Source organism: Tauraco erythrolophus, chromosome W, assembly GCF_009769465.1.
Source record: "Tauraco erythrolophus isolate bTauEry1 chromosome W, bTauEry1.pri, whole genome shotgun sequence".
Taxonomy (NCBI): domain Eukaryota; kingdom Metazoa; phylum Chordata; class Aves; order Musophagiformes; family Musophagidae; genus Tauraco; species Tauraco erythrolophus.
This window is the reverse complement of record NC_141497.1, coordinates 20,128,547-20,156,067: the sequence shown is the minus strand read 5'-3', so window position 1 is coordinate 20,156,067 and position 27,521 is coordinate 20,128,547. Positions and strand designations below refer to the sequence as shown.

Sequence of the window (27,521 nt, the reverse complement as noted above, 5' to 3'; positions counted from 1 at the left end):
AACCAGCTGGTCAAAAGAGGTGATTATGCTACTCTATTTAGTGTTGGTGCTGCCTCACCTTGAGTACTGTGTGCAGTTCTGGGCCCCACAATTTAAGAAGGATGTTAAGGTCCTTGAATGCATCCAGAGGAGGACAACAAAGCTGGTGAAAGGGCTGGAAGACGTCCTTTGAAGAGTGGCCAAGGACACTGAGTTTGTCTGGTTTGGAGAAAAGGAGACTGAGGGGCAACCTCATTGCTCTCTACAGCTTCCTGAGAAGGGGAAGTAGAGAGGGAGGTGCTGATCTCTTCTGCCTGGGATCCAATGATAGGATGCATGGGAATGATTCAAAGCTGTGCCAGGGGAGGTTTAGATGGGACATTAGGAAGCATTTCTTTACCAAAAGGGTGGTCAAACACTGGAACAGGCTTCCTAGAGAGGTGGTCAATGCCCCAAGCCTGTCCAGTATTTGGACAATCCCTTTAATAACATGCTTTAACTTGGTCAGCCCTGAATTGGTCAGGCAGTTGGACTAGATGATTGTTGTAGGTCCCTTCCAACTGAACTATCCTATGTATATTTATTCTCACAAATACATGAAAATGGTAAAGTATCTACTTCCTGTCCCCCCAACTGAAGACACATTTATTAACTGATAGGCAATTATGGCCACACATTTGGCATAGTCATTTCAGCATCACATGTCATAAAGTACTCCTTTGGGCCATGCTAACATCTCAACTGAGTAAGATGGGAATAAAGATTGATTACAGAACCACGTATGTCATTCTTGTTCCAGTCACGCTGTGTTTGTTTAAGAACGTAAAGGACTAGCTCGCATAACACAGTACGGGGATGGACACGGACCAGAACGGAACAACTACCACCAGCCTAGCAGGATTTCAGTTAGCTTTTTTACTTTTATTGACAAGCATATAATATTATTTGGCAAAACACTGGATACAAGCATCACTATCATAAAATCAAAACATTAAGCAATAATCCCCAAAGGTTTCTTCGGACCAAAACTAGCCGCCAATAGTATAAAAATCACACAGGAAACAGTATAAAAAAGTAATCTCTCAAGTGAAACTAAGTCAAAAATATGGTCTTACACTGTGATATTTTAAATATCTTTATTATGCCACATATCTAGGATAAAGGCTTAGTGATTGTACTGGTTTATTGTCCTTTAACCTTAATTTAATGTTGTTGCAGGAAAAGAACAAACTCTTTTTGTCCATTTAAATTACTTGGATAAAAGAATTTTATTAAACCAATGCTTTTTCAGTTAAAAGATACAGAAACATCAGTTCGTCCTTCAAAAATTAGGACTCCATCTTGCAGACACACATTTAAGCAATTTTGTACACATAAATTATTACTGCTTTCAGTGGAATCATCTAGGTTAGTAATAAAATTACAACTGTAAGAGTATGCAGAATTGGCCTTTTAGCCTCTATCTTGCAATCTGACCTCAGCAGATCATGGTGGCTTCAAAAGGTTTCCAAGAAGCCTTGAGGATCCACTCAAGTGGCTCAAACAACAAGAACAGAGTTTTAAATTTGTGTATAGGCATATCAAACTCCATTGTAAAAATATGACTGTTGGCTTCCCACAAAAGGCAGGTACCTAGAGAGTGTCTGTACATGATTACAGATTTTGATGAAAGCAGACATTAAAGTATTTTTTCATGCTGATGTTAGGCACCTTAATACTCTCTCTGCACTTTTAAAAGAGAGAGAAGTCAATATCTCCCAATTATAGCTAAGTGAATCTTATGCAAAGATTCTAGTATGTATGACATTTTTTCTTGTTATTAACTTCAAGCAGAAAAACTGAAGCATAGATTGTTTTAACATCTCCAGTGAAATGTCCAAACTGAACCAATCACCTAAGGAAATATAGAAACTAGATCTTTCTGTAAAATTCAGTCTTATGTACTAAACACATTTCTTAATAAATGTGTTTTTTCAGCAGTACTTAAGATTAATGTGTTATTGTACAGACTAGTTGGCTCTTTCTGATTATACTTAACTCAATTGTAAGATTCATATAATTGAAAAATAGACTAGCTGTATAGTTCCATTTACCATCCAGTAGGAAAAAAGTGAATCTCCTAAGACTAATTATGCCATTATAACAATAGAGCCAGATAAGCTTTCAAAGGCGCATAGTCTATTAAAAAAAAATAGTACCATCATAAATGTAGTCTAATTTTTGCAGTCTCACATTCCCAGAGGCTACAGTGTTGTGTATATTATTGCACAACCAATAAAAATAAAAATTCTCAGGTTAGATGACACGAAAAGATACCAGACATAACAATGACACAAACCAATTTTGGATAGGCTGCATCTTTTGCATATTACTTCCACAATTCATATTGAAGTTTCTTGCTAGATCATCTGTTGTGGACCACTGGTATCTCGTCTTCGGGAATCACAACCCAGAAGGCCGTTGTGATTCCCCTCATATATCAGAAGGTTTGTTTCACTCCAAAGGTCTATACCACAATCAAAGACTTCTAACAGAGAGCTACAAAACACCGCTCTCCAGGGGCTGCTACCACTCCACAATCTAGGAGCAAAATGCCCCACTCCCTCTTGGGAGTGCCCCACCTTTAAACCTCCCATAGGTCACGTGGTCTCCAGCTGACCACCATGACTCACAGCACCTGTCTCAACAAGGCACAGGTGCTTCCCATATAGCAGCCAGGAAACTTCCCCAGCAATTCCCCCTTTCTTTTTTTAAAAAAAAAATGCCTCGCAGCCTTTAGGGGTTTCCAACATTTCGATTCCATTTTCCCTCGCCGTTTGTCAAACACCTTGGGACCAGGTCATGGGGAAGTCGTTCTCATATTTTTTTATCATACCACGTTGGCGGTGGATATATCCATTGTTCTGACGACGATGGATACATCCACCCTGGCTGCTCTGGCTGCTTTTCCGGCTGCTTTAACATTCCCTCTGCAGTCTTTTCTGGACTGGTCTGCAGCTGTTGCAGCGTTCCCGCAAAGGGCTTGCCTGGACCATGAGACATCTGTGCACACTTTCTCTTTCTGCTGTTTCCTGGCCGGCCGTTTGATTTGCAGTTTTTGGCGAGATGACCTATTCTCCCACAAACATAACATCTTTGTTTACTTAGAGCAGTGGCCAATGCGGTCATCTCGCTTTCTACGGGCCCGACTTTGGCACATGCAATCACCATTTCTTCTAGAGAGGGGTCCCCCGGCAATACTTCAATAACTCTCCGACAATCGGGGTTGGCATTATCTTTTGCCAGCTGTTTTGTCAATAGTGCCCGTAGTTTACTGTCATATATTTGTTTTTCTATTGCCCCTTGTAATCTTTCTACAAATTGTAGAAAGGGCTCCTTGTTTAATCTTGGAGTACCTCGCCCTGGGCTCTGCCATTTCTGTTGTGCGCATAAGGGCTTGCATCCCTATTTGTTTGACTTGTTCAAGAATCTGGGAATGCCACTGCACCTGGATTGTTGGATTACTAAAGACGTGACCTGTCCCCATTAATACATCTGTGCCTACAGCGTAGCAGGGGTCACCCTGGGGCAATTGGATGTTCTCTAATGCCTGATGGTCGGCCAGCTGTCTCCAGACATTCATGAAAATGGAGCGTTGTATCGGCTGGAACATCACCTGTGCCAGATGTTGGAAGTCATATGGCACTAGTATTTCTAAGTTCAGTAACCGTAATAACTGTGTTACTGCTGGAGAACTCGCTCCGTACCGTGCTACCGCTTTCTGCATATCTTGAATTACCTTCCAGGACCAGCCCAAGTGTCGATTGTGCTGGTTGGAGCCCGGGAGGGCTAGTTCTACGGGGAATACACCCGGCCCTCCTCCCATTTCTGTTGCAGTCGAATCTTTATTATCAACTGGTACCCCCAGGGCTTGGACCAAGTCCCAGTCTCCACCCTTTACTGCTTTTATCCGAACCTCGTCCCAGTAACGGACTGGGTCACGAGGCTGAACTGTTGCTTTGGGGACTCCCAGGGGGTCTGGTTCAACTAAACAGGCAGGTTTTGGTGACTTTTTCCTTGGTCGAGAAACCAGCGGTAGCTCCCCAGCTGAGCTGTTACTCACCTCAGAGGTTTCTTTTATAATTTCTTTTACTGTAGGGGGGGTCATGGCCCATTGCAGCATCTCTACTACAGCTGCTAACTGTTGGGATATACCTTGCAGCATCGTCATGGCCTGGCATACTAATAACAGCTGCATTGCTCGTACCTGTGCCATATATGTTGCCGGATATGAAATTGCCAGGGGTGGGGTCATTAAATCAAGCGGCGGAGCCGTAGGCTCGATACCTCCTGAGGAGGAAGGGGGGGCTGCTGGGGGACGCTCCAGTATCTCCTGGAGGGTGGGGCAGATTTCCTGCATAGTCCCCGCAACTTTGTTGATTTCCGCAAACAGCAAGGATACATCTAATTCACTGTCCACACCGTCTCCCTCAGACAGTTCGTTGCCCCCTTCATATCCTTCGCTTGCTGATACATAATCTGTTAATTCCTCTTCCTCCTCTTCTGCCACCCCCTTTTGAATTATATTATCCAGGGCTTCCCACGTACGCAGCAGGTCAATATCAGTTAAATCCTTTTTCCCAAGGACTACTTCACAAAGTAGCTTATCCCCCAGCCTTTTCCAAAGTTCTAGGTTAAAGGTGAAGGTGAGGCCAACTAGGTCTTCATGTCCCACTGCCCAGTTAAGTAAATAATATAAGTCTTCATTACTTATATTGGCCCCCGCAGCCATTGCCGCAGATTTAAGGAAAGTGAAGATCTGATTCTCCTTGACAAAATTCTGGCCCATTTTAACTCCCAACGGCTCACCTTGTTCCAGGTGTCTAGGTCAGTCTGCAGCTTCTGCCACTTCTCAAGCTTCACTGGGCTCTGTATCTTGTGTTTACCGCACTTCACCCTGCAGTCCAGGCAGTTCACATTTCAACGAATCACATTGGGGTCACCAGATGTCATGGACCGCTGGTATCTCGTCTTCAGGAATCACAACCCAGAAGGCTGTTGTGATTCCCCTTGTATATCAGAAGGCTCATTTCACTCCAAAGGTCTATACCACAATCAAAGACTTCTAACAGAGAGCTACAAAACACCACTCTCCAGGGGCTGCTACCACTCCACACTCTAGGAGCAAAATGCCCCACTCCATCTTGGGAGTGCCCCACCTTTAAACCTCCCATAGGTCACGTGGTCTCCAGCTGACCACCGTGACTCACAGCACCTGTCTCAACAAGGCACAGGTGCTTCCCATATAGCAGCCAGGAAACTTCCCCGGCAATCATCCATTTTAAAATATTGCTGATGGGTAGTTCTTGCACTTAAAGATTTTACAAGCCCATAAATTCCAAACTCCATTCTTAAAAAAACACGCCACAAATGAAAATTCCAAGCAAAAACCCACTGAATGTAGATATGAAAGTCCCCATCTACATTGCTTTTCAATTTAGAAGTAGATGCTACATTTACAGTTTAAACATATGCCTTTATAAATGCATGTTTCTAACTCATTGCACAAAAGAATAAGCAAAGCACTTTAGCCATACATAGCAAAGACACACAAATAAAAGCCATTCAAACCTAATATAACAGGAAGAAGCTGTAAAAACTTTTTAGTTTTATATGCCTGCAAATAAAGCTGGACCTTTGAAACAAAAAATACTCTAATGATAAAATAAAACAGGATGCTGAATATAATAAATAATTTTTATAAAGTTAATTTTTCCAAGCTCCCAAATCTTATTTAATTCAACATTATATATTTCCTGTGAATTAACTATTTTTAATGAAAACTATATCTAATGAGATTCTGAGCCTGGGATAATTTAGTCTCATTGCCGCTGAGGATAACGCTATAAGATATCTTTTTATCGCAATCATTTACCAGTGTAAGTGGCTGTAAAAATTACTTCACAGTAATGCTATCTTCATTAAGATCAAAATTAATTAATCATGACCTCATCAGGATTCAAGAAATAGCTATACTAAGCCCAACTTTCATATTTGAAAGTTTTTTTTAAAAAAAAAAAAAGAGAGAGAGAAGTCAGTATTGTTTTAGCCAATATAATCTTGACATGAAATTAACTGTTTCTTAAGCTTCAAAGAAGTAAAATAGAACTTTGACCCCAAGGCTTGCCTCTGACTTGAATTCAGTTGTGGTCTGGTTTTCTAGAAAGCAAACAAATGGTGCAGACAACATCCCATCCCTCCCCATGGGAAATAGTTTTTGTAATGAAGATAGATATCTATTGTGACATGATGTGAGCAATAGGGTTGTGGTTGGGGTTTTTTGTTTGTTTTGGTTTTAAAAGCACTGCTGAGGTTTTATCAGGTTAAACACATTACAAAAGCAGTTACACACAATTATGAGCAATCACCAGCTATAGGTATTAACACTGGCTAGAGAATTGTACATATATAAACAGATTTAAATATATTGATATAACACCGTAACAAATTTGAGTGATTTCAAAGGTAGTTACAAAATTGCAAACATATATTCTATACTATAGACTGTTAGAGCAAGATTTAGAACTGAATGGCAGAGAGCTTTCTGAATTTATGTTTGCAACCTTTTTCAGTTGTAGAGCTACACAAGGAAACACTAAAATCCCAATAAACTTCAACAGCACTACATCAACATCTGATCTTGCAATAAGGTTCCACAGTGTACATATACTGAGGTAGACCAATCACAAATATATTTATTAAACCCTTAGACTGTAGCTGAACAATGAATTAAGCATTTACATGATCTATGGGCTCCATGTCTGTGTCAGGTACATTAGGGGTGCGTTTAGAATCGGTGTTTATAACCATATTTGCACTCTCTGGAGGCCTCACCAACTGGAACCAGTCCCTGATTTACATTGGGAAATATATAATAATAGCCACATGAAGAGCTCCAGAAAGACCTATTATGTTAACTTACATATACATCCATATCACTTGCATTCACTCTTCTGTGAAAAACTACCAAAAATAGAGACTAATTAGATCTCATCTGTCCTCATCTGTCACTTCTATTAATGCTAAAAACAGATAAAAGCTAAATTGTAGGTAAGAGAGTCCAGAAACAGTACAGCAAAACCAGAGCAAGCTTCTGATTCCATCACATGCATATTCTCTAAGCCTTGACATAAAGAAGTTCTGTCTAACTCAGGTGTTCAAATGTAGTGGTCTCACATCATCATTTGCAGAGATGTCAGTACTCCACTGGCCTTACTGTGGCTCTCTTGAGCATCCCCATAGTTCAGTAGACTTTGTCTTTCTTTTTCTTCACCATTCACCATCTATGGCCATAAACGAAAACGAGGGCCCCATTTCCAAAGACAAACAATTGAACTTAGAGCTTCTCTCTGGCAACATCAGAACTAGGAAAAGAAGAACTGAAAAGTTCAATTAAGAAAAGCATGGGAGATGTGCAGAGCAATATGGTGCTTGGAAAACTCAAGAAGAGGCAGTAGGATTTAGAATACTTGAATAAACCTCTTATGGGATCAACCTCTCATTGTCAAGTAATGTTAAGCAATGCTTTTTTGCTAAGTAGGGGAGCACAGCTGGAAGAAGCAGGACAGTGCTGATTTTCCTAGCCATTGACATTTTATGAAAGAATAAAGTGTTTGATATAACTGCCATTTTCAGCTGACAGGAATACTCAAAGAGTTAAAAATTATTGGTAGCTGGAGGCTGCCAATAATACTGCTCATCTTCTTTTCGGTTACTTAAGACCCCATGTCAGACACACTCACATCCATGCTATATATAATGCTATGCAGCATACAGCTTGTAGAAGTCACTTTCAACTGATACCACGTTTTATGAAGCTGATTTTTTATTTTAAAAAACCTTTCAATCAGTGTAGTCAACATTGCTAAGCACTACTGAAGGTGGTTTCTCTAAGGTGCATGCATGTCTGTACACAGACATGTATACACATATGGTAGCTTGCATCTCTCAGGACTTGACATAAGCAAAATTATCAGTTAAGGCCAGACAGTGCCCCTGTAATCTAATCTGACCTCAAAGATAAATAGTAATTGAGCTATAAACAGCTATGGTTTCATATAGAATACTGTAAAAGAAACACAGAATTGGTTTGCAGTTAACTGAAGAATTTTTAGCTAGTGAAATGGAAACTTGTGCAACATCAACAAAAGGTGCCCAACAGTCATAGTTTTAATGGTTAATGAAATAGTAAATACTCCCTAAAGTAAAATTTTATTTTTGCAAGTCTCAATTATATGACATATTTGCTTTAAAACAATTTCACAAGTTCAGCACTTATGGATATTTGCTATGATCGAATGTAATTTATGCCATGGCAAAATATTAAGGCATATTTTTAAAAAATCAAGTGAACTCATTTCAAATCATCATGCAAAGGGGGGACATCACTGAAATACAAAATAAAGAACAAACATTGTGCAAAACTAATGAAGTAATTTGATCTCCAGGCTTTCAGGAAGTTTTTAATGCAGCATAATAAATATCATCAGTCACTGTATCATTAGATAGAACGGCTTGATTAAAGCTGACATAATTGGGCATACTACATAAACCAAGAACATCTCAGAAAAACATACTGAAACAAGTTATAAAGTTTAAAGACAAAAAAAAAAGTAAATGTAGCAATTTGGTGTTAAAAGCAACATTTTAAATCTCTCTCACACAATTTTAACTTATTTTTGTGTAACTACAAATAGATGAATCAGACTGAGCTCCATGGAACTGTGAAGTGTTTTCACTACCTGTAAACTCAGTGCTGGTAGAATCCTGTTGAGTTGTGATTTATTTCGTTTGTACAAAAATAAATATATATATATATATTTTTTTTTGTCCAAAAATCCATGCAGCACATCCCTAGAAATATTCAGGACAGTCTGCTACAGAAGCCCTACAGTCTTCCAAAATGATTCTGCTGGTTTGTGTCACATGAGTTAAGTGCTGCACTAAGGTGCCAGATGATAGTCTCTGCAAAAAAAAAAAAAACCTGTCCAGAAGGGCAATAAAGTTCTCCTACAGCAAGTCCATTTTGGGTCTGTAATGTAGCAGTAGAGGTGCTTTCTGCAAGACAGAATCATCAGACAGGTTAAGGGGCAAAACCAAAATTAATTCATATACTTTATAAATAAATCTTATCTGTTTCATAAATTAAAGCTTAGAGAGACTATCAGAGTAGCTATATTCCAAAATTTCACCAAGATATCCCACCTATGGAGCCCCCCAAAAAAATAATCCTTCTACTTTTGTCTCAGTAATTTTCATCCTAAGAGTAGCTAACTAACACTGGCCATCTAAAATAGAAATTGTTCCCAGCAGGAGCTAATCACAGATCCTTGGGGAAGGGCATAAGAATAGCGTAAGCAAATAGCAAGTCTCCAGAATGCTCCCCAATCTCAAACAATTCAGGAATTTCCTAAACCAGATGTAGAGCCTTGTATTAATAGTCCTCACTTAATAATTCTTCTGTGAATTTACCCATGGCTTTTTTAAAGCTATGTAAATGTTTAACATCTACAACATCCTGCAGTACAGAGTTCTACAGTTCAAGTTTACACAACATAAAGAATGGTCATAAAAGCCTCTTCTGCGTGAGTTTGTGTGAATTGGCTCTTTAGGTACGTATGTGTGTGGATAGAGCAATAGTTACCTGAAAAGAGCAGGCCAAAGAGAGGAAAAGTACATGCTGAGAATCACAGAATGATTGAGGTTGGAAGGGACCTCTGGAGGTCATCTGGTCCAAACTCCCTGCTCAAGCACAGTCACCTAGAGTCAGTTGCCCAGGACCATATTCAGATGGCTTTTGAATATCTCCAAGGAGGAAGAATCCACAACATCCCTGGACACCCCCTTCCAGTGATCAGTCACCCTCACAGTCAAAAAGTGTTTCCTGATGTTCAGATGGAACCCCTTCTGTTTCCGTTTGTGCCCATTGCCTCTGGTCCTGTCACTGGGCACCACTGAAAAAGAGCCTGGCTCTGTCCTCTTTGCACCCTCCTTTCAGGTATTTATATACATTGATGAGATCCCCCCTGGGCCTTCTCTTCTCCAGGCTAAACAATCCCAGCTCTCTCAATCTTTCCTCATAGGAGAGATGCTCCAGTCCCTTAATCATCTTTGTGGCCCTTTGTTGGACTCTCTTCACTATGTCCATGTGTGTCATGTACTGAGGAGCCCAGAACTAGACACTGTACTCCAGGTGTGGCCTCACTAGTGCTGAGTAGAGGGGAAGGATCACCTCCCTCGACCTGCTGGCAATACTTTGCCTGTTGCATCCCAGGATACCATTAGCCACCTTTGCTGCCAAGCTGCTTTCCATCTGAGTGGCCCCAAGCATATGTTGATGCATGGGGTTGTTCCTCCCCAGGTGCAGGACTTCACCTTTCCCCTTCTTGAATTTCACGAGGCTCCTCATGAACTTCTTGAACTTCACGAAGATAGTGTGTGAAAGTCTCCCAAGGACCAATAAGCTCCCAAAACTAGCAGTCCTCTTGAACCCACAAGACCTGATAAACGCAGAACACCAAGGGTCTGCTTAAGGCCAAGGCCATGAGCAAATACTGGCATTAATAATGGGTTGTACAACTCAGACCACATCCAAGAAAGTGGTGGCTGCTATATGTAGATGAAAACTATAGGATTATATATACACCTGAATAGACAAGGGAACACTGAGGGACTTTCTGAACACCTACCTGAAAGCCACTAGCACGTTAGTATGACCCTCTACTTCTTAGTAGACAGATGAGGTTGGCCTCCCTACTGTTGCTCCAATCCAATAATTACAAGCACATGTGTGCAAGTGAATTATGTTAACTATTCACACAGTACAATTACTTATCTACTGAATGGAGTTAGTTTTCTTCATAGCAGCTCTTACAGTGCTATGTTTTGGATTTGTGACCAAAATAGTGTTGATAACACGCCCATGTTTTAGTTATTGCTGAACAGTGCTTGCATAGCATCAAGGCCTTCTGTTTCTCACACTGCCCCATCAGCAAGTAGGCTGGGGACGCACAAGAAGTTGGGAGAAGACTCAATAAAAGCTGTGGGAAAGAAGGAGGAAGGGGGGGATGTTTGGACCATTATGCATGAGGAAGCCCTGCTTTCCTGGAAATGGCTAAACAGCTAACTGCCTGCAGGAAGTAGTGAATGAATTCTTTATTTTGCTTTGCTTGCACACACAGCTTTGCTTTACCCATTGAACTGTCTTTATCTTAACCCGCAATTTTTCTTACTTTTACCCTTCCAATTCTCTCTCCCATCCTGCTGGGAGGGAGTGAGCAAGTGGTTGTGCGGTGTCTAGCTGCCTACTGGGGTTAAACCACAACACACAGAATTCTTCCAAGCAGGTCCCTGAACAGACCAAAGCCTGCTCTCCTGAAGTCCAGGGATGTGACCCTGCCATTTACCTTGTTCCTTTCTTTCAACAAAGATACTGGCTGCCCTCTACCTCATTGCAGCTGCAGATTCAGGCTCTTGTATCTCTAGGGTCTTAGAGTGCGTTAGGTTTGTGTGGTGGGGTTTTGGTAGCGGGGAAGGGGCTACAGGGGTGGCCCCTGTGAGAAGCTGCTAGAAGCTTCCCCAGCTCCAAGCCAGACCTGCCTCTGGCCAAGGCCGAGCCAATCAACACCTCTGTGAAAAACATATTTAAGAAGGGAACAAAAAAAACACCCTGTGCCATGCAGAACCTGCAGCAGAGAGAGAGGGAAGATGTGGGTGGCTGTCTGCACTGGGCTGCCGCCCCTTGCCTGATGGGGGAGGGGGGGCCGTGGCCGCAGCGGCATGGCTTGGAACGCTCCGAAATTCCCTGCTCTCGGAGTGCCTGCTGAGTGAAACTTATCCTGCCAGGGCCATCAGAGTTTTGTCAGACTGGTCAGGCCTGGTACAGCTGCATCAGAAAGAGCAGGAGGATGTGAGAGAAACAACTATGCAGACATCAGTGAAGAAGGAAGGGAAGGAGGTGTGCCAGAGCTGAGATTCCCCTGCAGCCCGTGGAGATTAATGGTGGAGCAGAGATCCACCTGCAGCCCATGGAGGACCTCACACCAGAGCAGATGGCTGCATCGAAAGAAGGCTGTGACTGTGGGAAGCCCATGCTGGAGCAGTCTGTTGGTGAAGGACTGTACCCTGTGGGAGGGATCCACACTGGAGTAGTTTGTGAAGAACTGCAGCCATGGGAAAGGACTCACGTTGGAGGAGATCATGGAGAACTGTCTCCCATGAGAAGGGACCCCACGCTGGAGCAGGGGAAGAGTGTGAAGAGTCTTCCCCCTGTGGAGGAAGGAGCGGCAGAAACAATGTGATGAACTGACTGCAACCCCCATTTCCCATCCCCCCATCAGGGGGAGGAGATAGAGAAATCAGGAGCAAAGCTGAGCCTGGGAAGAAGGGATGGGATGGGGGAAGGTGCTTTGTAAGATCTGGCTTTGTTTCTCATTATCCTTCTCTGATGTGATTGGTAACATTAAATTGAATTTTTTCCCCAAGTCGAGTCTGTTTTGCCCGTGACCATAACTGGTGAGTGATCCCTCCCTGTCCTTGTCTCAACTCTCAAGCCTTTTGTTATATTTTCTCCTCCCCATCCCACTGGGAGGGTGAGGAGTAAGCGAGCGGCTGTGTGGTGCTTAGTTGCCGGTTGGGCTAAGCCACAACAGAGAGAAAATCCTATCAATCTCCTTTTCATCACCTTTGATGCCATGCAATCTGCTGACCTCCTCCCTGCAGCTCCTTTACTTTGCAACAGAGATTCTCCACCAACACACATCTGCAGACAAGGGCACCATCTCACCTTACTCCAGCCTTAGCAAGAAGCCCCAGGCACTCTCTGCAGCCAAAGGCCTGGAGAGATGCATCTTCCTCTACCATAACAAATGTTATGCCTGCTGACTACTTCTATCAGTGCTACGCCCAGCAGTTATATGGGCCTCTCTCTAGCACCCACTGAAAGCATGACTGACCGTTCTTAATCAATAGTCAGCTGGAACAAAAACTCAAAGCACCCTTTGATCAAGAACAACTGACAGAGCTCATTAACTGCTGCTAGAGCTTGCTAGAATCATAGAATCATAGAATGATTAGGGTTGGAAGGGACCTAAAAGATCATCTAGTTCCAACTCCCCTGCCATGGGGGGCAGGGAAACCCTCCACTACACCAGGTTACCCAAAGCCTCATCCAACCTGGCCTTGAACACTTCCAGGGATGGAGGATCCACAACTTCTCTGGGCAACCTGTTCCAGTGCCTCACCACCCTCTGAGTGAGAAATTTCTTCCTGATATCTAATCTAAATCTCCCCTCTTTCAGTTTAAAGCCATTGCCCCTTGTCCTATCACTACACGCCCTTGTAAAAAGTCCCTCTCCAGCTTTCCTGTAGGCCCCCTTTAAGTACTGGAAGGCTGCTATAAGATCACCCCGGAGCCTTCTCTTCTCCAGGCTGAACAGCCCCAACTCTCTCAGCCTGTCTTCATAGCAGAGGTGCTCCAGCCCTCGGATCATCGTCGTGGCCCTCCTCTGGACCGGCTCCAGTAGCTCCATGTCCTTCTTGTGTTGGGGACTCCAGAGCTGAACACAGTATTCCAGGTGGGGTCTCATGAGAGCAGAGTAGAGGGGCAGAATCACCTCCCTTGACCTGCTGGCCACGCTTCTTTGGATGCAGCCCAGAATACAGTTGGCTTTCTGGGCTTCCAGCGCACATTGCTGGCTCATGTTGAGCTTCTCATCCACCAGCACTCCCAAGCCCTTTTCCTCAGGGCTGCTCTCAATCCATTCTCCGCCCAGCCTGTACTTGTGCTTGGGATTGCCCGGACCCACGTGCAGGACCTTGCACTTGGCCTTGTTGAACTTCATGAGGTTCTCACAGGCCCACTTCTCCAGCTTGTCAAGGTCCCTCTGGATGGCATCCCTTCCCTCCAGCGTGTCCGCAACACCACACAGCTTGCTGTCATCTGCAAACTTGCTGAGGGTGCACTCGATCCCACTGTCCAAGTCACCAACAAAGAGGTTAAATAGCACTGGCCCCAGTACTGACCCCTGAGGAACACCACTCATCACTGGCCTCCACTGGGACATTGAACCGTTGACCACAACTCTTTGAGTGCGACCATCCTGCCAATTCCTTATCCACCAAGTGGTCCATCCATCAAAACCATGTCTTTCCAGTTTAGAGACAAGGATGTCATGTGGGACAGTATCAAATGCTTTGGATAAGTCCAGGTAGACAACGTCAGTTGCTCTTCCCCTATCCATCAATGCTGTAACCTCATCATAGAAGGTCACCAAATTAGTCAGGCAGGATTTGCCCTTAGTGAAGCCATGTTGGCTGTCACCAATCACCTCCTTATTTTCCATGTGCCTTAGCATAGTCGTCAGGAGGATCTGCTCCATGATCTTGCTGGGCACAGAGGTGAGACTGACTGGCCTGTAGTTCCCTGGGTCTTCTTTTTTTCCCTTTTTAAAGATGGGGCTATGTTTCCCCTTTTCCAGTCATTGGGAACTTCACCAGATTGCCACGACTTCTGAAATATGATGGATAGTGGCTTAGCAACTTCATCTGCCAGCTCCCTCAGGACCCATGGATGCACCTCATCAGGTCCCATGGACTTGTGCACCTTCAGGTTCTTTAGATGGTCTCAAATCACAATGTCCTGTAGCTATCTATTCCCAGCAACATCAGGCACCCTTAAGTTCCTCAAGGGGTTCCTAGGAGCCCTCTGATGATTGTTCCCATTCCCAGAAAATCTAGACAATCTAAAAGCAGAGCCCAGAATCCACTGTGCAAACTGCTGCATCTGTTGGATACTTCTGTTAGCTGCATGTCGTGAGTTAGGCCGCTCTGGCAACCAACCCCCCCCCCCCCCCCCCCCGCCCATCGTTCACTCACCCTCCCCCAGCCCCAGGGATGAGGGAGAGAATTAAAGGAGAAACGGGAAACCCATGGGTTGAAACAAGAACAATTTAATACAGATGATTTAATACACAGTGTAGATGCTCACCACCCCCTCGTATGCGAAGCCTGTCTCGTCCTGAAGCTGCAATCCCAGACGAACACGAGGCCCCGAAATAGAGAGGGGGAGAGAGAGAGACAGTACTCCGAGAGTGGGAGTATTGGAAGAGAGAGAAAAAAAAAAAGGCAATAGAGCAAAAGCGCAGAAGCGCAAAAGAGCAGAAGCGGCGAAAGAGCAAAAGCACAAAAGCCCTTCTTTCCAGTTGTCCCTCACCTTTATACTGGGCATGACGCTGCATGATATGGAATACTAATTGGCCAGTTTGGCCCTCAATCTTAAGTTCCACCACAAATCACAAGGGGAATCGTGCCCCCCTTGTCCCACCTATGCTCCCCCCTTATCCCGCCATGCTTCTGCACTCCGGCCAGAACATGGCACACTGAAAAGTCCTTGGAGTTTCACTTCCAACCACAAACATCAGCTTGCTATCAACATTCTTCTCAGAGCGAGCCTCTGAGTAAAACCAAACCACAGAGCTGTTCTAGCTGCTAAAAAGAAGAGCTAACTCTGTCCCAGCTAAAACCAGGACACTGCACTAAACCAGGAGAAGATGGAGAATGTTTTATGAACAAATGTGGGGTTTCTCAAACATGGCAGGACATGATATGTATCATGTACTGATCACTCTTTCCTAATAGGGTACAAATAGTTCCAGCTCCCCTGGCAGAAATAAGGATGAATCCAGTTTCTTGAACAGTGGATGAATTAGCTGCCCAAATGCACCCCCACTATTCACAACAACTGTCCATGCAGCAAAATGCAGGGGAACCTACCTGGGATCAATGGGTAGAGATAACGCAGTGTGTTACAAAGTATTAGGGACTAGGTTCAGGAGAAAAGGGAAAAATTTCTTACATGGATCAAGAAAAAACAGGGACTTACAGTAACTGTGAAGATGGACAGTAGAGAAGAGGCTGCAGAGAAATAAGGATAAGATAAATAGGTGCAGGAAACTGACAATAAGGTTAGTAAATCAGAAGAAATGGATCAAATCTGTGTAAGGCTGTGGAAAGTGTTAAAGGATTCAAGAGAAAATATGGCAAAATGGATTAGGAAGAAAACATGGGATAAGCTAAAAAGAGTGATACAACTGAAAAGAAGAGCAGTAGCAGCAGTATACCTCAGTGCTCAAGCTCCGCTGCCCTACTCCCAATTGATGAAAACCAACAATAGGGAAATCTGATTTGGGCCCACGATTGCCCATACGAATGGGTGCCTGAGTGCCGAATATATTGGGATCCTAGAGGGGAGGGGATCCCAATATTTTGTATGAAGTAGAGGAAAAAAATATGGTGTTTTCCTGGACACAGGAGCATGAATCAGTTTGCCTAAAACCTTTGTTAAAGAATCTATTCAACAAGAAAATATGAAGGCAGCCTCTTTCAACAGGAAAGAAGGAAAAGGCCCTAAATATTATATTATGAATCTAATAATAGGGCAGTGAGCTGTTGATATCAAGTATGAGGTTGTAAATAATAGCAAAGAATCTCTTATTTTAGGAATTGACTGGATAATGGAACATGGAATCTTAATTTTTATAGTGATATTTTGTAGAAAAATAAAGGAATACAGGGTGTCATAGTTTAGCCCAGCTGGCAGCTAAGCTACCACGAGGTCACTCACTCGCTCCTCCCCTCAACAAGGTGGAGAGGAGAAAAATGTAACATAAGGCCTGAGGGTCAAGATAAGAACAGGGAGGGATCACCCACCAACCATGGCCCCGGGCAAAGCAGACTCGGCTTGAGGAAAAATCAATTTAATTTGTTAACAGTTACTTGAGAGGATAACAAGAAACAAGGCCAGATCTTAAAAACAACACTCCCCACATGCACCCTTCCTTTCTTCCCAGCTCTACCTCCTCACCCAGCGGCACAGGGGGACAGGGAATGGGGGGCTGCAGGTCAGTTCATCCCATGTTGATACTGACGCTCCTTTTCTTAAAGGAGGAGGACTCCTTACACTTTTCCTCTGCTCCAGTGGATCCCCTCCTCACAGGACAGTCCACAGACTTCTCCAACGTGAGTCCTTCCCGCAGGATGCAATCCTTACCCATCAGATTGCTCCAGCGCGGGATTTTTCCACAAAGTCACAGCTTCTTAGGGAGCTGCCACTCGCTCCAGCGTGGGTTTTTCCACGGACTTCAGATGCATCTCTCCTTCGTCGTGAGTCTCATTGTCTACGACCTTTCTCAGGCTCAGGCATCTCTGCTCCAGCGTGGGCTTCTCCACGGGCTGCAAGTGGGTCTCTGCTCCACTGAGTCTGTCCTGGCTGCAGGAGGGCCACCTGCTGTCTCGCCACCGGTTGCAGGGGAATCCCAGCTCCGGCACACCTCCTTTCACTCCATTTGCACTGACCTGGTGTCTGTGTGGCCATTTCTCTCAGATCTCAGTCCCCTCTGGATGAACTCGGCCCAGCGGGCACCCCGGCAGCAGGGCGTTTCGGAATTCTCCAAGCCATGCTGCCACAGCCATCTCCAGCTGGGTGGCGCCAGTCCGGCACCGGCAGCCGCCCACCCGGGGAGGCAGGAGGAGAGGGCACAGCCCCCTCGCCTCCCTCCTCTCTTCACTGCAGGTGAACCAGACCGGTCCGACCGGTTTTGGAGCCAGGGAAGTTACAGGGGGTGAAGCCCCTCTCCTGCTACCAAAACCCCTTCACATAAACCCAGCACACAGGGAAAGGCTGGTATAAAGATTCAAGAGAACAAGTACAAACTTTAACTGAAATAGATAAAGAATTATGGAAACAACAGGTCCCAAGAATATGGCAGAAAAAAATCCTACAGTGTGGAAAAAAGAAATGACCAAGTTGAAACAGCAGGACCTTCAGTTCATCCCCCTTATACAATATCCATATCCTAAAAAAGCTAGGATTGCTCTGGGAAAAATCACTAAGGAGTATTTAGAACGAGGTGTTTTGTGGGAAATTATAAACCCACATATGTCAGGTGCAGTGAGGGCCATCTGCTCCCTAAGGGAAGAGGAGCCAAATGCAATAACAAGGCCAGCACAGCAGGGGCCTTGCTGACCAGAGCCCTCACAGTACCTGAGCAAGGTGAGCAGGGTAGACCCAGGGATGGTAAACAGGTTCAACTAAGAGCCCAGATCATCAGGCAATTTCATGGTGATGAGGCAAGTCCAAGATCAAGCCAGGAAGTCAATCTGCAGGTTAGTGTCAGGATCAGGCCTGATGAGAGTAACCAGGGTCAGACAGTGATCACCAAATAGGTCCATAGTGATGAGGTAAGGCCAAGGTCAGACTAGGAAATCAGTCTGCAGGTGAGGGTCCAGATCAGTGGGGTCTATGGCCAAGCACAGCTGTGGCTGAGCTGGAGTCCGGTACTCCTATGACATAGCTCAGGCAGGGACTGAAGGCCCAAGTCTGAGCTGAACTAGAGCTCCTGGGAAGAGGGTGTGGAGGCCTCAAGTAAGGCTGGCCAGGGCCATTAAGACCTATTAGTGCCCTCAGAGGCCTGACAATATAATTCTCCATTATGGTCTGTTAAATAGGCTGATGGAAATCCTAGAGAATGATGGCAGACTACTGTCAGATAAAATGTAAGAAGGAAATGCATATGCAGTGGAACCAGGGACATGTATCCTGGGAAGAATATAGAGATGCTGCTCAGATACATAGGGATGGGATCAGGAAAGCTAAGGCACAGTTGGAGTTGAATTTGGCAAGAGGTGTGAAGAATAAGAAGGGCTTTTACAGGTATGTTGGCCAGAAAAGGAAGATTAAAGAAAATGTACCCCTGCCAATAAATAAGACAGGAGAACTGGTGACAACCAACACGGAGAAGACTGAGGTACTCAACAATTTTTTTGCCTATTTTCAATGGTAATCTCTCTTCCCACATCCCTCAAGCCTCTGAACCTCAAGGCAGGGACTGGGGGAATGAAGTTCCTCCCTTCGTATGAGAAGATCAGGTTTGAGATCACCTGAAGAACCTGAACATACACAAGTCCATGGGACTCAACGAGATGTACGCCAGGGTCCTGAGGGAACTGGAAGATGTAGTTGCCAAGCCACTCTCCATCATATTTGAAAACGCATGGCAGTCAGGCAAAGTCCCCAGTGACTGGAAAAAGTGACTGGAAAAAGGGCGTGACTAATCTAGTGGCCTTCTACGATGGAGTGACTGTATCAGTGGACAAGGGAAGAACTACGAACATTATCTACCTGGACTTCTGTAAGGCTTTTGATACAGTCCCCCACAACATTCTTGCCTCAAAATTGGAGAGATATGGGTTTGATGGATGGACTGTTTGATGGATAAGGAACTGGCTGGATGGCCGCGTCCAAAGAGTTTCAGTCAATGGCTCAATGTCCAAGTGGAAACCAGCATCAAGTGGTGTCCCTCAAGGGTCCATACTGGGACCAGTACTATTTAATATCTTCATCAACAACATAGACAGTGGGATTGAGTGCACCCTCAGCAAGTTTGCTGACGACACCAAGCTGAGTGGTGCAATTGATTTGCTAGAGGTAAGGGATGCCATCCAGAGGGACCTTGACAGGCTTGAGGAGTGGGCTCGTGCAAACCTCATGAAGTTCAACAAGGCCAAGTGCAGGGTCCTGCACATGGGTTGGGGCAATCCCCAATATCAATACAGACTGGAGGATGAATGGATTGAGAGCAGCCCTGCAGAGAAGGACTTGAGGATATACTGGTGGATGAAAATTTGGACATGAGCTGGCAATGCACGCTTGCAGCCCAGAAAGCCAATCATATTCTGGGCTGCATCCAAAGAAGCATGGCCAGCAGGTTGAGAGAGGTGATTCTCCCCCTCTACTCTGCTCTTGTGAGACTCCACCTGCAGTACCACATTTAGCTCTGGGGTCTCCAGTACAAGAAATATATGTTAGAGCAGGTCCAGAGGATGGCAACGAAAATGATCCGAGGGCTGGAGCACCTCTCCTATGAAGGCAGGCTGAGAGAGTTGGGGCTGTTCAGCCTGGAGAAGAGAAGGCTCCGGGGTGATCTTATTGCAGCCTTTCAATATATAAAGGGGACTTATAAGAAAGACGGAGAAAGACATTTTACCAGGGCCATGTAGTGACAGGACAAGGGGCAATGGTTTTAAAATGAAAGAGGATAGATTTTGATTGGATATAAGAAAGAAATTCTTTACGATGAGGGTGGTGAGACACTGGAACATGTTGCCCAGAGAAGTTGTGGATGCCCCGTCTCTGGAAGTGTTCAAGGTCAGGATGAAGGGGGCTTTGAGCAACCTGATCTAGTGTAAGATGTCCCTGACCATGGCAGAGAGGTTGGACTAGATGATCTTTGAAGGTCCCTTCCAACTCAAACCATTCTATGATTATATAATTCTATGATTATATACTGGGGCCAATACTGTTTAACATCTTCCTTAATGACTTGAGCAATGGAGCAGAGTGCACCCTCAGCAAGTTTCCAGATAATACAAAACCAGGAGTGGTTGATACACTCGATAGTTTTGCTGTCATTTAGAAGGACTTTGACAGACTGCAGAAATGGGCTGACAGGAATCTCATAAAGTTAAGCAAAGGAAAATGTGAAGTCCTGCACCTGGGGAGGAATAACCCCAGGCACCAGTACAGGCTGAAAAGGATCTGGGAGTTGCAGTAAACAAGGCAAATAATATCCTGAGCTGAATTAGGAAAAGTGTTGCCTGCAGGCTGAGGGAGGTTGTTATTGCCCTCTGCTCAACACTGGTGAGAGACTACATCTGGAGTCCTGTGTTCCCAGCACAAGAAGGTCATGGACATACTGGAGAGTCCAGTAAAGGTTTCATTAAGGTATTGGAATGTCTGGCATTTGAGAAGAGGCTGAGAGAGCTGGGATTGTTTAACCTGGAGAATAGAAGGCTCAGGGGGGATCTTATCAATGTGTACAAATACCTGATGGGAGGCACTAAAGAAGATGAAGCCCGACTCTTTTCAGTGGTATCCAGTAAAGGGATCAATTAGCACAAATCGAAATACAATTCCATTTAAATGTAAAAAAACTTTTTTACTGTAAGGGTGACTGTGCATTGAATCAGGTTGCCTTGAGAGGTTGTGGAGTCCCCATCTGTGAGGATATTCAAAAGTCAACTGGACATGGTCCTGGGCAACCTTGTCTAATTGACCCTGCTTTGAGCAGAGGAGTTGGAGTAGACGATCTCTAGAGTTCTTTTCCAACCTCAACTATCCCTTGATTGCATGGATTTGCCAAGAATGGGGACACAAAAATTTCCTGAAAGATCTACCTCCAGAGGCTAGTTCCTCTTCCTTCCTGCTCACAGTAAGACCAAATGTAATCATATTCATAAAAAGTAAAGGAGTGGTATGGCTTACATGTTATTTTACCTCATGTTTATTAGATCTACTTATATACTTATACTGACATTATTGTTTTATGCTTTGATTTTTGCAGATCAACAGACAACTATAACTCCATCAAGAAGCGAGGGCTGACAAAGTTATAATGTAACAAGGTAAACTCTGAGGCAAGACCAAGGAGTAAGATATGCAGCCTGCCAGAAGAACCTAATTCAGTAGCAGTTAGTAGACTTGAGCTATAGTGAGTGGTACACACCAGTGCCTATCAGACTCAGAGAGGTTTCCTGAAATTGCAGGAATTCTTAACTTGGCTCTACACCCTATAGTAATAGTTTGCTTGTTTTTATAAATTGTGTTAATCATAGACATTTAGCAAATCAGGTACTGACTATACACTGCCATGAAGAACTGTCAGACCTTCATGGATTATGATGAAGCAAGATAGGTCAGTCGCCGAAGGAGCTGTGCCGGAGCCGACCCGACCCGCTGTGGAGCGGCAGATCTTGGCGCACAGACGCCGTTCCTGAAGAAGTCAGGAGACGCCGAGGGAGTGAAGAGACCCACCCCCCAGGAGCCGGCATCTCTCGCGGCATACGCTGACGTGGCCTGGGCGTTGCCAGAGCAACAGCGGTCCCTTCCATCCCTATAAAAGACCCGCCCAGGGAGCGTGAACAACTAGGAACTCGGTGTGTCAGTTAGGGTGTGGTGCGGCAGTTTGCGAGGAAAGGCACAGTCAGGCTGCCTACTCGAGAATTAAGTTTAGTTGGTGGCTGTCACCCTCTCAGAAGCATAGAATCATAGAATCATAGAATGGTTAGGGCTGGAAGGGACCTTCAAAGGTCATCTAGTCCAACCCCCCTGCAAGGAACAGGGATATCTCCAACTAGATCAGGTTGCTCAGGGCCTTGTCCAACCTGGCCTTGAACGTCTCCAGGGATGGAGCATCCACCACCTCTCTGGGCAACCTGTTCCAGTGTTCTACCACTCTCATAGTAAAAAATTTTTTCCTAATATCCAACCTGAACCTACCTCCCTCTATTTTAAAACCATTACCCCTTGTCCTATCATAACTGGCCCTCCTGAACAGCCTCTCCCCATCTTTCCTGTAGGCCCCCTTGAGGTACTGGAAGACCGCTATAAGGTCACCCCGGAGCCTCCTCTTCTCCAGGCTGAACAGCCCCAACTCTTTCAGCCTGTCCTCATAGGAAAGGTGCTCCAGCCCTCTTATCATCTTCGTGGCCCTCCTCTGGACCCTCTCCAACTGGTCCATGTCCTTCTTATGTTGGGGACTCCAGAACTGGACGCAGTACTCCAAGTGAGGTCTCACGAGGGCAGAGTAGAGGGGGAGAATCACCTCCCTCGACCTGCTGGCCACGCTCCTCTTGATGCAGCCCAGGACGCGGTTGGCCTTCTGGGCCGCAAGAGCACATTGCCGGCTCATATTGAGCTTCTCGTCCACCAGTACTCCCAAGTCCTTCTCCTCAGGGCTGCTCTCGATCCAATCACCACCCAGTCTGTATTTATGCCTGGGATTGCCACGACCCAGATGTAGGACCTTGCATTTGGCCTGGTTAAACTTCATGAGGTTGGTACGGGCCCACCTCTCCAGCCTGTCAAGGTCCCTCTGGATGGCATCCCTCCCTTCCAGCGTGTCGACGGCACCACACAGCTTGGTGTCATCGGCGAACTTGCTGAGGGTGCACTCCATGCCACTGTCCACGTCACCGACAAAGATGTTGAAAAAGCAGTTCAGCTATGGTGACCACCCGGCAGAAGGCAAAGATCTCTGCACCCAGCAGGAGGGATGTGGCAGCGCAGGCAGGGCTCCCACAGAAAGATGTGGCTGTTCAGGTCTTGGGCTGCAGGGAGTGCCTGAGCTTCTCCATGGTAAGTGGTGAGAACAGCTGTCTGAGGTGTGACCAGGTGGATGATCTGCTCATCTTGGTTGCAGAGATAAGAGAGGAAGTAGAAAGGTTAAGGACCATCAGGGAGTCTGAGAAAGACTGGTGGTGTCAGGTTCTGCCTGACCTGAAGTGAAAACAGGAAGAGCCAAAAAAAGAACCCCAAGATGAAGGGGATTCTGATTCCTCACCCCACAAGGCAGAAGATGCCCACTGCAGGAGATCTCAACCTGAAGATCTCAAACCTGATGTTCTCCTACAGTGGGCAGTTCTTCATTCTCCCAGTCCCTGCCTTTGCCTTCTGGGACTTGGTCACTGGGGCTAGAGTTCTTGCCAGTGAAGACTGAGGCAAAGAAGTCATTGAGTACATCACCCTTCTCCATATCCCAGGTAGCCAGGTCTCCTGTTTCCTTCCAGAAAGGGCCCATGTTTTCCCTAGTCTTCCTTTTATCACTACATATCTATAGAAGTTTTTCTTTTTGCCCTTGATGTCCCTGGCCAGGTTTAACTCTATTGGGGCTTTAGCTTTCCTAACTTGATCCCTGGTTGCTCAGATAATTTCTCTGTATTCCTCCCAGACCACCTGTCCTTGCTTTCATCCTCTGTAGGCTTCCTTTTTGTGTTTGAGTTAGTCCAGGAGCTCTTTGTTCATCCATGCAGGCCTCCTGGTGGTCCTGCCTGACTACTTCTTTGTTGGGATGCACTGCTCTTGAGCATGGAGGAGGTGATCCTTGAATATTATCCAGCTTTCTTGGGCCCCTCTTCCCTCCAGGGCTTCATCCCATTGTACTCTACCAAGCAGATTCCTGAAGAGGCTGAAATCTGCTCTCTTGAAATTCAGGGTAGTGAGCTTACTTATGGCCCTCCTTGCCGCCCTAAGAATCTTGAACTCCAGCATTTCATGGTCACTGCAATCAAGGCTGCCCTTGAGTGTCATGTTCCCCACCAGCCCCTCCTTGTTGGTGAGAACAAGATCCAGTATAGCCCCTCTCCTTGTTGGTTCCTCTACCACTTGGAGAAGGAAGTTATCATCCATGCATTCCAGGAATCTCCTGGATTGCCTATGCCCTGCTGTGTTGTCCCTCCAACAGATATTGGCGTGATTGAAGTTCCCCGTGAGGACCAGGGCTCATGAACGTGAGGCTGCTCCTCTCTGTCTGTAGAGGGCCTCATCCACTCAGTCTTCCTGGTCAGGTGGCCTGTAGCAGACCCCCATTATGTCAGCTGTCTCTGCCCTCTCTTTAATCCTGACCCATAAGCTCTCAGTCAGCTCCTCATCCATCCCCAGGTGGAGCTCCATGCACTCCAGCTGGTCCTTGACATAGAGAATAACACCTCCTCCTCATCTTCCCTGCCTGTTCTTCCTAAACAGCCTGTATCCTTCCATTCTGACACTCCAGTCATAATAGGATTCAACATTCCAGTCATAGGATTTTAAGGTGTAAGGCTTAAGGAAATATTAGTATATCTATTAAGACACCCCATTGTATGGTTAATTCCATTTGAATTGATAGTTCTAGTGATTGTGATAATTATAAAATAGTATAGAATCAAGATGTTTATGCTTATAATGATTATACAGCTAATGAAACATTCTCTGATAATGTAAACTGAATGAAAATTGACAATGCCTTAAGTTTAATTTAGGTATCAACAGGGAGAGAAGTGTCATAAAGGACTGTTTGAGCACCTATATAGAAGCCACTGGCATGTCAGTATGACACTCTGCTTCCAAGTACACAGCTGAGGTTGGTCTCCTTGCTGTTTCTCCAATTGGGTGACTATGACCAAGTGTGTGAGGGAATAAATGAATATACTGTATAAAGTTATCTGCTATTAATAATAGCTTGATTATATTAATAAAGAGCTTTATAAAAGCTGTTATTAATGAATATTGGTTGTGATCTGTCTCCCCCAACTCGATCTCCTATCAGGGTAAAAGGAATTTACAACAAAATCACTTCCTTTTGTTCATTCTCAACCTCATACCTACGAGTTTCACTTGATACCCTTCATCTCTTTCACTGAATAAGACAGTTTATAGTTGCTGACTTTTCCATGCCACTCATGGCTGTACAAATTTCATGATACAGATATATAGTGGATTTATACAGAGGCACAGTAGTGCTCTTGTTTAGCTCTCTATTCTTTTCCTAATAATTTCTAGCATTTCATTTGTGTTTTTCTTGGACCATTACTGAGCTGATATATTTATGTCTAACCCCAAAACCTGTTTTCTGTTTGATGGTAGTCAATTCAGAGCCCACCATTTTTATATATAAAGTTCAGATACATGTTTTCCCCAGCATGCATCTCTACATTTACCCATATTGAACTGTAGGTGCCATTTTATCACCTAGTCATCCAATACTGTAAAAGCCTCCTGTAACCTTTGTCGTGGTTTAGCCCAGCTGACAACTAATTGCCACACAATAAGTCCTGACAATAAGGGAGAGGCTTGGAGAGAGAGCAAGCACTCCGAGAGCACCCTCAAAAGAGAGTCCCAGAAGAGCAAAAGTCCTTTTTCCAGTCAACCCTCATCTATATACTGGGCATGACGCTGCATGATGTGGAATATTCCATTGGACAATTTAGCCCTCAATCCTAAGTTCAAATCGTAAAAGGGCAGTTGTGGACCCTTTGTCCTGGCCATGCTCCCCTTCAGCCTGTTGTGCTCCTGCACACTGGCAAAACATGAGAAGCTGAAAAGTCCTTGAGGCCTCAGTGCCAACTATAAACATCAGTGCGCTATCAACGTTCTTCTCATAATGAGTCCCAGACTAAAACCAAAACAAAGAGCTCTTCTAGCTGCTAAAAAGAAAAACTAACTCAGTCTCAGTCAAAACCAGGACAACCTTTCATCACTAACATTTATCTTTATTGTCTTGAATAACTTTATTGCTGCCAGTGTCACCTCTACTATTTAACCTCTTTTCCAGGTGTGATGATTTGATGTGGGGGGGAGGTGGTTCTGGTGGCAGGAGCTGGCCACAAGATTGGATTCCCATCCCCCTCGGGGGTTGAGCCAATCGACGCCTCTGCGAATTGCCCTATTTAAGTTGGGACAAAGGAACAGGAAAAGGTGTGCTTTGCCGAGGAGAGGGGAGGAGGGCACTGCCCTCGCTCCCTGGCCCTCAGCCGGCCGGGCAGCTGCCTGTGCCGGGCTGGCGCCACCCGCTCAAGATGGCGGCGATGGAGCCGCTTGGGGAACTCGGGGAGCACCCCGCTCCCGGGGTGCCCGCTGGGCCGAGTTCACCCAGAGAGGACTAAGACCCGAGAGAAGCGGCCACACAGACACCTGAGTTTCCCCTGCAACCGGTGGTGAGATGGCAGGCGGCTCCCCTGCAGCCAGGATGTACTCAGTGGAGCAGAGACCCACTTGCAGCCCGTGGAGAAGCCCACGTCGGGGAAGAGATGCCTGAGCCTGAGAGAGGTCGTGGAGCAGGGGATGCACGACGAGTAACTGTTAATAATGGAGCATGGGATGCACGACGAGGTAGTGAGGCATCTAGAGTCCGTGGGACGACCCACGCCGAAGTGAGTGACCACAACTCCCTAAGAATCCGAGACTGTGGTAAAGCCCACACTGGAGCAATCCGATGGGGAAGGATTGCGTCCTGCAGGTAGGACTCACGCTGGAGAAGTTTGGGGATTTTCCTTGTGAGTAGGGGATCCACTGGAGCAAGGGAAAATGGTGTAAGGACTCCTCCTCCTTTAAGAAAGGAGCGGCAGTAACAACATGGATGAACTGACCTGCATTCCCCCATTCCCTGTCCCCCTGCGCTGCTGGGGGGGAAGACAGAGCCGGGAACAAAAGGAAAGGGGGGTGGGGAGGTGTTGTTTTTAAGATCTGGCCTTGTTTTCTCTTTCTCCTCTCAAGTAACCGGTGTTGTTTCCCTTTGTCCTTTTTAAGCAACGGTTAATAAACTGTTTTGCTTTAAGAAAGCCGAGTCTGTTTTGCCCAGGACCATGGTTGGTGGGTGCTCCCTCTCTGTTCTTGTCTCAACCCTCAGTCCTTTTATTATATATTTCTCCTCTCCATTTCACTGGAGAAGGAGTGAGAGAGCGGTCGTGTGGAGTTTAGTTGCCGGATCGGCCAAAACCACGACACCAGGTCATTCATGAATATGTCAGAACCGACCACAATCTCCTACCTTTTATTTCCCAATCTGAAATTAATTATTTATTCATAGACAGATAAAAATTGCGTACCTATTCTCATTCATCCCTTCTATTTATGTATCCAAAGGTATTACATCTTTCTACTGCAGTATTATCCTGGGAGCTTGTGTTGCATG

At 45.2% G+C, this 27,521-nt stretch overlaps 1 protein-coding gene across 3 annotated transcripts in view; it reads right to left on the bottom strand.

Annotated features, from left to right (window-relative positions):
• Positions 1–8,998: 8,998 nt before the first annotated feature.
• The window catches only part of LOC147526261 (polycomb group RING finger protein 3-like), a 220,240-nt gene continuing 201,717 nt past the window's right edge, over positions 8,999–27,521 (bottom strand). For 2 of the 3 annotated variants that reach the window (XM_086630189.1, XM_086630191.1), the window contains one exon: positions 8,999–9,075. In XM_086630189.1, coding sequence (XP_086486315.1) covers positions 9,028–9,075 — 48 coding nt within the window. In that variant the 3' untranslated portion in view covers positions 8,999–9,027. Of the gene's footprint in view, positions 9,076–10,479; positions 10,518–27,521 lie in introns of those variants that run through there. The other variant, XM_086630190.1, reaches the window with a different exon arrangement.